Source organism: Bos indicus x Bos taurus, chromosome 20 (assembly GCF_003369695.1).
Source record: "Bos indicus x Bos taurus breed Angus x Brahman F1 hybrid chromosome 20, Bos_hybrid_MaternalHap_v2.0, whole genome shotgun sequence".
Lineage (NCBI taxonomy): Eukaryota > Metazoa > Chordata > Mammalia > Artiodactyla > Bovidae > Bos > Bos indicus x Bos taurus.
Genome location: NC_040095.1, coordinates 12,445,575 through 12,459,119, shown reverse-complemented (window position 1 = coordinate 12,459,119; position 13,545 = coordinate 12,445,575). Strand labels below are relative to the sequence as shown.

Genomic DNA, 13,545 nt, shown 5'->3' with positions numbered 1-13,545 from the left:
AAAATGCTGACTGCAATGACTCACATATGAAAACTTTCAATAAACCCCAACTTGTTATGGCTACTGTCATTACAACGAGGGGATGAATAGAGGGCGATGACTGAGGAGAGAGTTGAGGCTCTAGGTATTTGCGGGAGCTTGGCCTTTATCCAGTGCGGGCGAGGCACATCGAGCAATACTGGGGAGTCTTAGGTCTGAGAAAGGAGAGTGAGACCTCGAAACCAATGGATAAGTTATTGCAGTAGCCTTTTCAGAGGGTTTTGCAGGCCTGAGCAAAGAATGTGGTGAGATTACACCTTGAGAGCTATTAAGGATATAAAGTTGGGAGAAGCTGATGAGTTGTTGGCTCTGAGGAATGAAGAAGGGTACCACAGTGGCCTTGGGGGTTTTACCTTGGGGAAATGGAGACTCATCTGTACATATAAGACACGAGAGCTGGGACTTGTAGTCTCCCCTTGTGTCCCCAGAGGGGACAGTTCATCCACATTGAGTGAGCACCTGTCCTGTGCTGTACTGTGGAGCAGCCATTCGCTCATTCAGCCAGAACCAGTGGTCTGTGTTGGGCCAGGGATGGAGAGGTGAGCCAGACAGAGGGTGTGGGCCTCAGAAATAAGCCAGCATCTAAGTAAGTCAAGTGCCGTGTGGTGGTCGCCGTGTCCTGGACGTGTAAGCAAGAGCTGAGAAGTGTGGAGGCTACTGTAGATAATGTGGTCAGGGAAGGTCTTTGAAGAGATGATATTTAAGAGAAGGTCTAAAGGATGAGAAATACATGTGGGTGGGAAGACTTTGGGAGTAGGCATCTGGGAACAGTCAAGGCTTGGCGGCCGAGAAGACAGAGCCCCTAGGCAGGCCAAGTTGGGTTGTAGGTCTGGGGCCCTTGGGGAGGCTGGACCAGAAATAATAGGCTTGGAAGTCCTCATTAGGACCATGAGAAATGTGCTAGATGAATCTGTGGGAGAGCTGAAGATGTCCCCTTGAAGGAAAGGGCAGAGATGGAGATAGGAAGTGGAAAGGAGATGCGGAGGACAGTCCCCTCAGAGGGAAGGGAGCCAGCAGAGTGTTCTCACAGAGATCCCAAGGGAGCGGCCAGCTGCTGCTCCACAGAGATGAACCGAGGTGTGCGTGTGTCTGAAGACTGGGGAGTCCGGGGTGACTTCACCCTGAACCCCGGCCGCAGAGGGATGGGGTGGGGGTCGGGAACGGAAGTGAAGTGAGGCGTCGGGACCGTGGGTGGCAAGCACTCTGTGGGTAGCCAGGCCCAGCAGCAACACAGCCCGGCGTCCCAGCCTCTGCATGTTCCCAGCTGGCCTGTCAGTCCTCTTCCCTGAATCATATCCCCTTACTCACTGTTGCTCACTTTACTGTCTGCCTCATCACCCAGATAGGCAATGACAGTTTCCTCTCCCCTCCCCTCTGGAAGCTCAGGTTCCTCCCCCAGCCTCCCGAGTTGTCTCCTTTCTGACGTGTGTTTTCAGTTGGAGCTGTTCTCTAGCGCCCCTCGGCCCCCTCATTGATTCTGCCAGAGCCTGCACCTGAGCTGAGGGTACAGCCAGACAGAGGGTGTGCTGCCTCGTCCCTCCGCCTGTTCCACAGATGGCTGAAACCTGGTGTTCACGCCTGTGCTCTTGCCCTCTCCACGCCTGACCTGCAGTCCCTGCCCCTCCCTGCGTCTCTGCACCCATTCCCTCCCACTCCTTGCTTTGCCCAGGCCTGTTTCATCACCGCTTCCTCTCATCCTCCTTTCTTCATGCTCCTGACTGCGTTTTCCGCCAGCAGGACAGGCCTGCCCCTCACTGCAGGGCTTGCCCTTCCATCCTCTCATCTTGTCTCTAGTTCTGACATGGACACTGTCTGTGAGGCAGTCACGCCTGCTCCCTTCCCGAAGCCTGATCAGGGGCACCCCTGGGGAAGCAGGGACCACCGAGAGCCCAGGCCAGGAGCTCCTTGCAGTGACTTGTGGGCAGCACCCGGCTGCCCCACACCGGAGCAGCGTGTTCTCGGGTCTTCAAGCTGACCAGACACAAAGGATGTGGGCCAAAATATACACATCTCAGAAATATTGCTTGAAACTTCCAGTGGGAAGTTTACAACAGGAGCTGACCGATCATTTGTTTTCCCCCTTGAATGTGTAGGCCTTTTGTAAGGGGAGAGGGAAGGAGTAAGAGGGAGGAGAGGAATGAGAGCGGGCACAGTGTGTGAGACTGCAAAAAGTAGATTTCAAAAGAAGTTCATTAAAAACAAAGCCTCAGAATATGGAGCATATGTTCCCGGGGGAGGTGTGGGCTGTTGATTGCTGTAACGAGTCGACTCTGGAAGGGGTATACTTGTGTCTTAGCAAGTTCACAGTGAGGAGAGAGAATGTTACATGCTTTTATGGCTCTGTTTGCTTCTCCTTACATATAGATCCTGTTATCAGAAGCCCAAGTGATACCTTTAAAACAGGGGGATCATAAGCCTCAAGATAGAAACCATCTGCCTTCTGGGCTAAAACCCGACAAATGTTGGGGTTGAAAGATTGCCCCTTCACACAACAGTGTGAAGATGACTCATAGAGGAGAAGGCTTGGGGTAGGGCTTTATTCTGAATAATTTGGGAGAGTCCTCCTTGTATTGGTTAAACGGAAGTAGGCTGGTTTCTCAGGGAGCTCAGGACTTGAGGCTCTGAACCCCTGGCTCACCTCCCCAGCACTCCCATCTCTCAGTGTGAGTAAGCATGCACAAAGCTATTTTTAATCGGAGCTGTCTTCACTACATGTAACCTAGTCATTTGGGAGTGACATCATGGTAACTGAGTAATCCCTTTGAAAGTTTATCAGAGATCCAAGATAATAGAGTGGTCCTGGGGCTACCTGGATGAAAGTAGGTACAGTTGTGTGTAAAACCATTTATTAAAAGCAGGCCCAAGCTCTGTTGGTAGAAGACTTGGATATCTAGCAACACGCTGGGTTTTTATGACCCATGGCGCATTTTGTAACTAGAGGACTATCTCTAAGTAAAAGTTCACGTAGTTATTAGTACTTGTTCTGATACTTTATTTTCTTTCCCCTATCTTGGTAATTAGGAAAGTTCCCTTGTGAACTTGGTTATAAATTCTGAAAATATTGACCTTAAATCTTATTAATAGCATGAGAAGACCAGTGGGAATTTTTTTAGCTACACTAATGGTTATTGGATATGCTTGTTAGGGAGGTAATTATAGCAATATCAAACTGAAACATCATGTTGTTTTGTTTTAAAGAAAAAAGGCTCAAGCAGAGAATTTAGGCTTTGATTAGCATTTGAAGGTAAAATAGATGGGTGAAAAGAAGAGACAGTCAATGTTTATCTTATCCTAAGCGTCTTTATTGCCCATTTTAGGACTTTATACATTCTGCTGACTTTGGAATTTACATTTATCAGTGATTTCTATTTTGTTAGAGTTTGGAGTTTCTTGGGAAACTAATTGCAGGCAAAATTCACACACACATGTATATGTGTGTTTATGGTGTTTATGTGTGTATATGTGTGTGTGTGTGTGTGTGTATTTATATATATATATATGCTTAGTTGCTCAGTCATGTCCTCCTCTTTGTGACCCTATGGATTGTAGCCCGCCAGGCTCCTCTGTCCATGGGGATTCTCCAGGCAAGAATACTAGAATGGGTTGCCATGCCCTCTGCCAGGGGATCTTCCCCATCCAGGGATCGAACCCAGGTCTCCTGCATTGCAGGCAGATTTTTTACTGTCTGAGCCACCAGGGAGCCCATATGTATTGTTATTGTTCAGCCACTTAGTTGTGTCTGACTCTTTGCGACCCCATGGACTGCAGCATGCCAGGCTTCCCTGTCCTTCACCATCTCCTGGAGCTTACTCAAACTCATGTCCATTGAGTCGGTGATGCCATGCAGCCACCTTATCCTGTGTCATCCCCTTCTCCTCCTGCCTTCAATCTTTCCCAGCATCGGGGTCTTTTCTAATGAGTCGGCTCTTCGCATCAGGTGGCCCAAGTATTGGAGCTTCAGCATCAGTCCTTCTTATGAATATTCAGGATTGATTTCCTTTAAGATTGACTGGTTTGATCTCCTTGCAGTCCAAGGGGCTCTCAAGAGTCTTCTCCAACACCACAGTTCAAAAGCATCAATTCATTGGCACTCAGCCTTCTTTATGGTTCAACTCTCACATCCATACGTGACTACTGGAAAAACCATAGCTTTGACTATATGTACCTTTGTGGTCAAAGTAATGTCTCTGCTTTTTAATACACTGTCTATGTTTGTCATAGCTTTTTTTCCAAGGAGCAAGCATCTTTTAATTTCATGGCTGCAGTCACCATCCGTGGTGATTTTAGAGCCCCCCAAAATAAAGTCTGTCACTGTTTCCATTGTTTCCCTATCTATTTGCCATAAAGTGATGGGGAATGCCATGATCTTCATTTTTTGTAAGTTGAGTTTTAAGCCAACTTTTTCACTCTCCTCTTTCACCTTCATCAAGAGGCTCTGTAGTTCCTCTTCGCTTCCTGCCATAAGGGTGGTGTCATCTGCATATCTGAGGTTATTGATATTTATCCCGGCAATCTTGATTTCAGCTTGTGCTACATCCAGCCTGGCATTTCATATGATGTACTCTGCATATAAGTTAAATAAGCAGGGTGACAATATACAGCCTTGACGTACTCCTTTCCCAATTTTGAACCAGCCTGCTTTTCCATGTCTGGTTCTAACTGTTGCTTCTTGACCTGCATACAGATTTATCAGGAGGCAGATAAGGTGGTTTGGTATTCCCATCTCTTTCAAAATTTTCCACAGTTTGTTGTGAGCCACACAGTCAAAGGCTTTAGTGTAGTCAATGAAATAGTAGTAAATGTTTTTCTGAGTACTTCTAGAATAGACTTTTATCTCTTCACAGGAAAGAAGGAGCTACATATCTCTGGAAACTTTCTAACCTAACGTGGACATTCATATAGGAGATAGCTTTTTCAGAAAATGTATTAGTTTCAGAGTGAATCACTTGGCTCGCAGGAAGAAGGAACTAGTGAAACTTGGTGAAGTCTCCTAGGGTCATAGACTCAGAAAGCGAGGAAAGCTGATGGATCCACCAGGCTTATTTTGCCATATGAGTGTCTGCTGAAGCTATCTTTGCCATGTTTTATTCTGTTTAATTTTAAACATTGCAGTGCTTGTTGATGTCTCAGGACCCTGACTTTGACCTTACGACATGTCTCTTGAGAGTAACTATTATATCATCTAGCCACTGTCAGATTTCTTAGCCACTAGATCTGAAGAATCTGAACCTATGGCTGGCATAAAAATCTCCTATGTCCCTTTAATATACCTATTTTTAAAAGTGCAATATGATGGATATCTTTTAATTAGAAGCTATAATTATTGAATGTTTTACTTTTACAGATAGATGAAGGGGTTAAGGGGAAAAAAGTATGTTTGTCATGGGAAAAACTGCTAGCTGAATAAAACACTCTAGGAAATACGGTAAATGAAACCTTTGTTACAGTAAAACAATGGCCATTAAGTGACTATTATGTAATGTTATTTCTTAAGTCTGATCTGGAATGGCTTGTTGCTTTTGGAACTTGGGATAGAGTTCCTGTACAAATATTACTTTCACTTGGCTAATCTCAAGATTTTTGAAACAAAATTGAAGACTTTTCCCTGTAGCTTATCTACGTCAGACACTGAGCATGAAGATACAGAAGCCATGTCAAATGCATTATTTTTCCAAGTGAAGGTTGGTTTTATCCTCTTTGTACTCTCCATTCTGGGCATCCCATGTGGCTCAGTGGTAAAGAGTCTGCCTGCCAGTGTAGGACCCGCAGGAGATGCTGGTTTGATCCCTGGCTGGAATAAGCCCATGGGTACGGGAGCTTGATGGCCTTTAGTCCACGGGGTCACAAAAAGTGGGACATGACTGAGCATATGCACAGGCTTACATATTCTCCATTCTAGACCCATCTAGATAAACACAAATTATTTGCTAATCCAAAAAATAGTTCACTGTAAAATTAGCCTACTCTTGCTTAACTGCTCCAAAGGGCAGACAGGTGGCGGGACAACTGATAGGCACACTCACCTGACTTGGCAGGTTGAATGAATGACTATGAATTTGCATTTTCCATAAAACGTAGTGAAGTGAAAGTCGCTCGGTCGTGTCTGACTCTTTGCGACCCCATGGACGCTACAGTCCATGGAATTCTCCAGGCCAGAATACTGGAGTAGCCTTTCCCTTCTCCAGGGGATCTTCCCAGCCCAGGGATCAAACCCAGGTCTCTTGCATTGCAGGTGGATTCTTTACCAGCTGAGTCACAAGGGAAGCCCCCATAAAAGATAGGTCCCTAAGTAAAGGAAATTTTTAATTTAAGATTCAAATGGTCATGGTGGGACAGGTAACATATAGGATAGTTCAAGGATGCTTAAGGTTGGTGAGGATTCTGCAAAATAAGCTAATATGTTTATGAGTTATAATTTCCTTTGTGCTTTAGGATTTGATGTTTAGGGTTAGATGTTTGGACCACAGAGCTAGTAAGGAATAAAAATTGCCCCATTTTTATGATATGACCTATAAACTTTGTATGTTTTTCCTCAATAGATGACTTTTCTCATGTCGATTAAAAAAAAAAAAAAAACAACTAACCCTGGAAATCTAGGATTTTTAAGGTGAAAAGTCAATAGTAGTTTTTATAAACCTCCTTAACATGGTAATCCAAATTCAAGATCAGATCTCTGCTTCCTTCAATGTAGTCCTCAGATCTTAGTGATTTTTGTATGTTATTTTTTTACCAGCATTACCCTGGCCAAGATGCCCTCCTGATAGGTTGACTTAAGTTTTTCTTTGAAATTGTTATTGATTACTGATCATTTGATGGCTTCTTTAAAAAAAAAGAAAAAAAAACCTGAAACAGAAGAAATTTTGGTTTATTTTGCCTTTCGAGATTTAATGTTATAATTATTCTACCTTCTCACATCAGACTTAGGGTGATATTTGGATCAAAAGATACAAGTTACTTGAACTGGCCAGATATACTGCAACTTTTTGATGGCATAAAACATTTCATTTCATGGATCCCAGGTTTGAAATCCATGAAGAATAGGGTTCTGACTCTTGGCACAGATAGACATATTCAGAAGTGTTGTATTCAAGCCAGAGTAAACATATATGCCCTTTACACTTTCTTTCGGTTAGCAGAAGTCACTTCTGAACACTTATTTTGGCATTAAGGAAGCTCGTCATGACCTATTGTTCCAGAAAGATTATAGTTCTCACTCTAAGCCAGTTTTCTAGTTCCCATGTAAATGAAATGCCCAGCCGAGAAAACAAGCTTCGCTTTTCAAACCTTCCATTCTTTTAGGCGTGTCCTACAGGCAGGGGCTTGTAGCTGCTCCTTCAGCCTCTTAACAGGTTTGATTTCAAATCTATTTAATAAGAAACTAACATGTTTGGAGGGGATTCATGGCCCAACATTTATGGATTTTGTTGGGAAGTTCCAGGTGTGTATATATCTTAAACTCTATGTTAAGGCATGTGAGACTGAAATGATTTTGGCTTGCTTTGTTTGGTTTGGTTGTTGCCTTCTAGTCATAAGAAGTCTTAGGGATTTGATTGGGAGGGGGCAGCCCCCCATCCTTATGGCCATGTAGCTCCTCTGTCAATTTCTTGTCTTTGGCTGCCTTAAAAGCACTAAAGAAAACTCACATGTTCGTAAACTGGGCCAAAAAAATAGAGAATCCAGAAGCCAGGGGGGATTAACCTCTGAAAGATGGGAAGATAATTACATTTAAAGATACTTGGAGGTACTTATTTATGAGTTTTGTATCTCGGTATGATCCTTTTTCTGCTTTGGAGCTCATGGATGAGGCTGAATCACCTTCTGAAAGCTGATACCGTAATAACCTAGTTTGACTCTGTCTGACTTCTGTGGGCAAGTCTGAGGATTTATTGCATTGTCTTATTTATTCATTTGTGTATGAAATATTTATTGAATATCTTTCATATGACCAGGACTATGCTTATCACCTGCGAAACAAAGATATGCATGGGTCCTTCTGTTCAAGTAGCTCAATCTAGTGGGGTTAGAAAGTGATGTGGACAGATAATTACGGTAACCTGTAATAGCCAGTAGGAGATCCACCAACATCAGCTCAGGAGGAGGGAGAGGAAGAGTATCTGTTGATGTATGTTGTCTCCTTTAATGCTACCTATAGTATCTCTTATATAGATGAAAAAAAAATTGAGGATTATAGAAATTAATTAATTGTCCCTAAATTACTAATAGTACAGGGTAAAACCGGATAAAAACATAACTGGCTATCCTGACTCCAAAGGAAATACAGATCCAACATTGTTCTAATTATTGAAAATAGTATTTGTAAAGAAAGATTTTAGTCACTTAATTTTTATTGTATAGCAGCCTTCTGGTAATTCAAAGATATTTGTGGAATACTGAGTGCTGATAATTTTGATCTTTGCTATAGAAATGCCACCTGCTGTCTAAGGAAAGAGAATAAAAAATAAAAGTAGGTTTTACTTTGTTTTAAAATGCCACCTGCTGATTCTCTTTCCCATTAATGAAAATTGTATATGTATTCTCCTGTAATTTCCCCATCGTAAAGTATCACAGTTTCTAATGGTCTTTGAGTGGGCTTGTGCTTTTGAAATTGAGGTTTTACTTTGTAGTGAAGCTCTGAACAGCTGCTGTCTTACAGGCCTTTTGAATGAATAACACTCTACGACACCACTGCTTGTATTGCTGAGATTTCTAGGCATTATAAAATCCTGTGCATTCACATGAGTGTATATATTATGGACTTATCTCAAAATCTTTGCCAATCTTGTAATAGAGTGTGTAGTTCATTTCATAGAAGGAATGAAAATTCTAACCTCTTACATGGCAATATGTTGTGAATGCCAGGAAAGATCTGTTGGGGTTTTAGAGATGAATTGCTTACAGGCTGCTTCTTCACTTTTTAAAAACATACTAATTTCTCTTAAGTATGCTAATGCTAACTACATTCTTAAGGAGATAAATTGATGACACTTAAATGTGTATTATTCTCTTTGAAAAATCATTGAATTTAGAGCACTAGGATGTAACTGCTTTCCTATGCTTAAAACAATTGTGTAAGAATAAAGTGTGAATAATCTATAACATACAAAAGGCACAGATATTGTGTCCAGTGTTCTCTGAACCCCAGAAATCCTTCATTGGCCATGTCTTCGTTCTCAGTGGTGCAGTATGTGAACTGCTTTTGAGAAATGGCTGTCCCTTACCAAGGATGGAGGGGAAAGAAGTCTTTCCTTCAGGTACATTTTTTTAAATGTTAAAGAAGGTGTCTCTCACTGCCACCGATCCAGGTTCCTACTGACACAGGATCTACGGCTCTAATTTACTCACACTAGAAAAAGAATGTCCAGGCAGCCAGGCGTGCTTTACTTTAACACTGTTTATTGAGACAGAATTTACATGTAGTACAACTGTCATTTTTAGGTATGCAGCTCTTGGAGTTTTGACAAATAACATTCATGTAATTATCACAGTGAAGATACAGAATATTTCCATCACCTCAAAGAGTTTTAGGTACTTTTTAATTGTTTGGTGATGCTAATAAAGGTTTAGAATAGCAGGTTTTGTTCTTCCTTCCCAACCCCCTTTAAAAAATTAGCTCCATATTTTATTATGTCTTGCCTAGTTGTGCTCCAGGGTCCTTTTTCTATTTCAGAATCCCAGCTAGGATCCCGTGTTACATTGTGTCATCCTTTTAAACAATCATTTTGATGAAGAAGATGGTTAACTAACATCGTTTGATTACATGGTTGGTAATGTCAAGTAGATACCAGGAAAATGCATCAGAATGAGACACTCGAAAGAGAAGCTTAAACTACCTAAATTGTGTGGTCCATTATCAGTGTATAATAGGCCCTTTGATGCTACGTAGGTGAGGAAGTTTTAAGAAACCAGGTAAACAAATTCTACTAGCAGAAAGTGGTTATAAATAATTTGGTGGTGTTTACTGGGGAAGGAAACAAAGCCATGAGGTGGAAGATTGGAAGGTATGTAATTTAAGACGCAGACTATGGCTGTTAGAAAATAAAGAGACCCAGAAGGAAGCATGGAGTTTTTCCATGCCAGTCTCCAGTATTCTTGCCTGGAGAATGCCAGGGATGGGGGAGCCTGGTGGGCTGCCCTCTATGGGGTCGCACAGAGTCGGACACGACTGAAGTGACTTAGCAAAGACAGGCCAAAACATACATTTTGAGAAAGGTAAAATCAAGATACTTTATTTGCTTTGTAAAATAATATACCATGTCTCTGCATGATTTTTATTATATTTTAATTTCAGTGGAATCTGTGTAACTTTGAGAAGAAAATGTAAACTTATGCCTAAGACTGAAAATGGAGAAAATATGAACAACTGTTAAAATCACCCCGAATTCTAGTGCTCAAATATAAGCACTCTGAAAAATATGGTGTTATCCTTCCCTGTATTTATTCTGGGATGTGTGTGCACATGTGCACATACATATCACAAAACTTATTTTATTGAGCTTCCTGTTTGATGAACTACTTCCCGCACCTCTTAAAGAGGTTCCTTTAAACACCCACCTTTACAATGGTGAGATTTCCAAAACTGTTGAAAACTATAATGTACAAGAAGGCATGGGCAGGAGGTTATCTGTAAAATTGAGGGGACGCATTCAGAATCATGCTGTGAAAGCTGGCCTGCTAGTGAACAGTCAGTCTCACCTGACGTGGGAGTGTCCACGCCGGCTCACTGGTGTGCAGAGTTGGGCGAGGCCATGGATGCCCATGATGTCACCTTGGATGGTCTCAAATTTTAGTTTCTGTTTTTCTCCACCTGTATTCAGATCTCTTTTGAAATGTTCCCTTTAAAAATACTCCTGCTAACTCAGAAAGATTCCAATTACCATCTCCCCACAGGCTTAAATGTTAAACCTCAAGATCTAAACTTTATCCCTTATGTGTGTGAGCAGGCTTGCCAGATGGCAGGCCAATTAATATATTTTTGCAAGGTGTAGAAATGTTTTTTCTCCATAGGGGAACAATGAATCCATCTGCTCCACATCTTCCTTTCCCCTCTGTCCTTTGGGGGAAATCATCATTTAATTTTCAGAAATAAATTGTGCAACTCTCTAAGTAATGCTTTCTGCTTTTTAAGGGAGATGGTTTTAAGAATTGAAACTTTTCCTTACTGTAAGGATGTAACAACCCTATGTCATGGATTAAAATATCTGGACATTGACGTTTCATCCAGGGTACTTTCTTGTTATAAGTTGGACATTACAGAATCATTTATTTAAAAGCTAATTTATAGAAGCCTTAACTTGGAGGCAGCTTCGGAAGCATCTAGTCAGACCCCCTCATTGTAAGATAAGGAAGTTGATGCTTAGGTACCAAAGCTTTAGGCTAGTCTCCAGATTCCAAATGAGGACAATGATGTTGAAAACAAAGTCTTTCATTTCTCAAGGGCAATAAAAGGAGCGAGAACCTTGAGTAAGATTCAACCAGGAAAAGAAGCACATTCATATTTATTGCCTAGTTTTTCTTGAGTTTTAGACAGAGCTGTGTGCATCACCATTACAGTTCTTTTCATACCCAAGTGGCAATTGATATCAACAGGTAATTAACCATTTAGTGTCTGTGTGTTCCCTCCAACTCTGTTAAAGTTCCTGAAGGACCGAGTACCACATCTCTTTTATTTTAAAGTGCTTATAAAGTGTGCTATCCGGGCATGGGATGAATGAATTACTGAGTATGTGAGTATCAGTGGGGTTAGTTTACAAAATCCTTTCAGGGAGTGTTGGAATTCTAGGAGCGTGACCATCTTAGAGCTTTGCCATAATCTGGCACGTTATAATACAGAGGTCGGTTCTTTTTCTCTTGTGGTTATGAAGGTGTTCAGTACTGGGTATTCCAGAAGCTTCCCTTGGGAGGAATGTTTTACCCATAACTCTGGTGGCAAGCACTTTTGCTGTCATAGTTGGGCATAGATTGGGTAATATTAAATGAAAGAAAAGCTTTAGACTTGCCTTCCTATTTTCTTTCTTTCAAGTTGGCTCTTCGTCCTTATCTGCATTTAATCTAATAGACTGTTCATATAGTAGAAAAAGTTCAGACTTTGGGGCAGGGAGACCTTGGTTGGAATCCTGACTCAGTGACAACCTAGACATGTGATTTTGGCAGGTGACCTTACCTCTGATGCTTGGTTTCCTCATCTTAAGTAGGAATAAATATTTTTTGTGCCTTAAATAAGCTAAATTGTGAAACATTTAGATCAGGGGCAGACAAGATACAGTCTACAGACCAAATCCGCTCTATTACCTGTTTTTATACATAAAGCTTTATTAGAACTCAGCCACACCAGTTCAATTAGATATTATCTATGGCTTCTGGTAATACAGTCGCATAATCCAGTGCAGAAATTCTCATACGAACTGGTTTTGTTCTGAGACTATGTTCAAAAGTCCAGTTTGTTTGTATGTCCAACAAAGTTAGTCTAGATATCCAACTAACGTGATCAGCTATATGGTACTATACTGTAATAGGTTTATAATACTTTTCACACAAATAATACTTTAAAAATAAACTCAAAAGATAAAACATTTTAAATCTTACAGTACAGTACAACAGCTGGCATACAGGGCACGTTCAGATCTTTGAAAGTTCACTACTTGAATGTTCTCATGTAGGGTACTTACTGTAGTTGTAACATGAGACTCTGGTTTGCAAAGTCAAAAACATGTCTGGCCTTCTACAGAAAATCTTTGCCAAACCAGGAGCTAGGGCAATGCCTCACAAATATAGATGCTCAGTAAATATTAATTTGACCTTTTCCATAGATTATTTCAAGCACAGTCTTTCCCTGTAGGCACTCTTAAAAAAAGATGGTGTGGGACCGTCTTCTCTGGTGATTCTTCTAAAGCCCCTGCCCACTTCTGGAGTATGACCAAAGCCTTGAGCCATGACGCAGGCCAGAACACGCCGAGAGAGGTGTCTCCGTGGCTCCCACAGCCCTGATGTGGATGGGGCGTGTCTGAACTCGCACTGGGTGTCATTCACGTGACAGGAATAGAGTTTGCTCTAATCTGAGTGTAAATAAAGGCTCTGCTCGTTTGTAACGTGTCCAGTTTAGTTCGTATTATTTCCCACGGTGAATTAGTAGGTGGGTCCAACCTACACTTCTTCAGAAGCTTCCCAACACAAGTCCTCAAACTGTGGAATTTTTTTCATTTCTACACTAAAAAATCATAGCACATAATAAATACTGTCTTTAGTAAAGGACCTTCTGAAATCTTACAGCAGGATTTTTCTGCAGCAATTGTGGGCCGTTTGAAAGAGAAAGTACTCAAAGGAGCAATAACATTTTTTTGGTTTGTTTATTTTGTTTTGGGTTTTAAGCAAAATGAACTCAGAGTTCTTTCGCAGTTTTGATGAGGGACACCCTGGTGTGTAGTAGAAAACGACGACGGGGAATAGACTGCCAGCATGGGCCCGGTGAGGAGTCAGTGATACATGACTACACTCCACCTCCCACACATG

At 41.7% G+C, this 13,545-nt stretch overlaps 1 protein-coding gene across 11 annotated transcripts in view; it reads left to right on the top strand.

Annotated features, from left to right (window-relative positions):
• MAST4 (microtubule associated serine/threonine kinase family member 4) overlaps nt 1–13,545 on the top strand; it is a 619,741-nt gene that overhangs the window by 446,172 nt on the left and 160,024 nt on the right. The window contains exon 1 of one of the 11 annotated variants that reach the window (XM_027519970.1): nt 6,915–7,477. The exons of the other annotated variants lie outside the window; for them this stretch is intronic. Coding sequence (XP_027375771.1) covers nt 7,440–7,477 — 38 coding nt within the window. The 5' untranslated portion in view covers nt 6,915–7,439. Of the gene's footprint in view, nt 1–6,914; nt 7,478–13,545 lie in introns of those variants that run through there. 11 annotated transcript variants of the gene reach the window in all.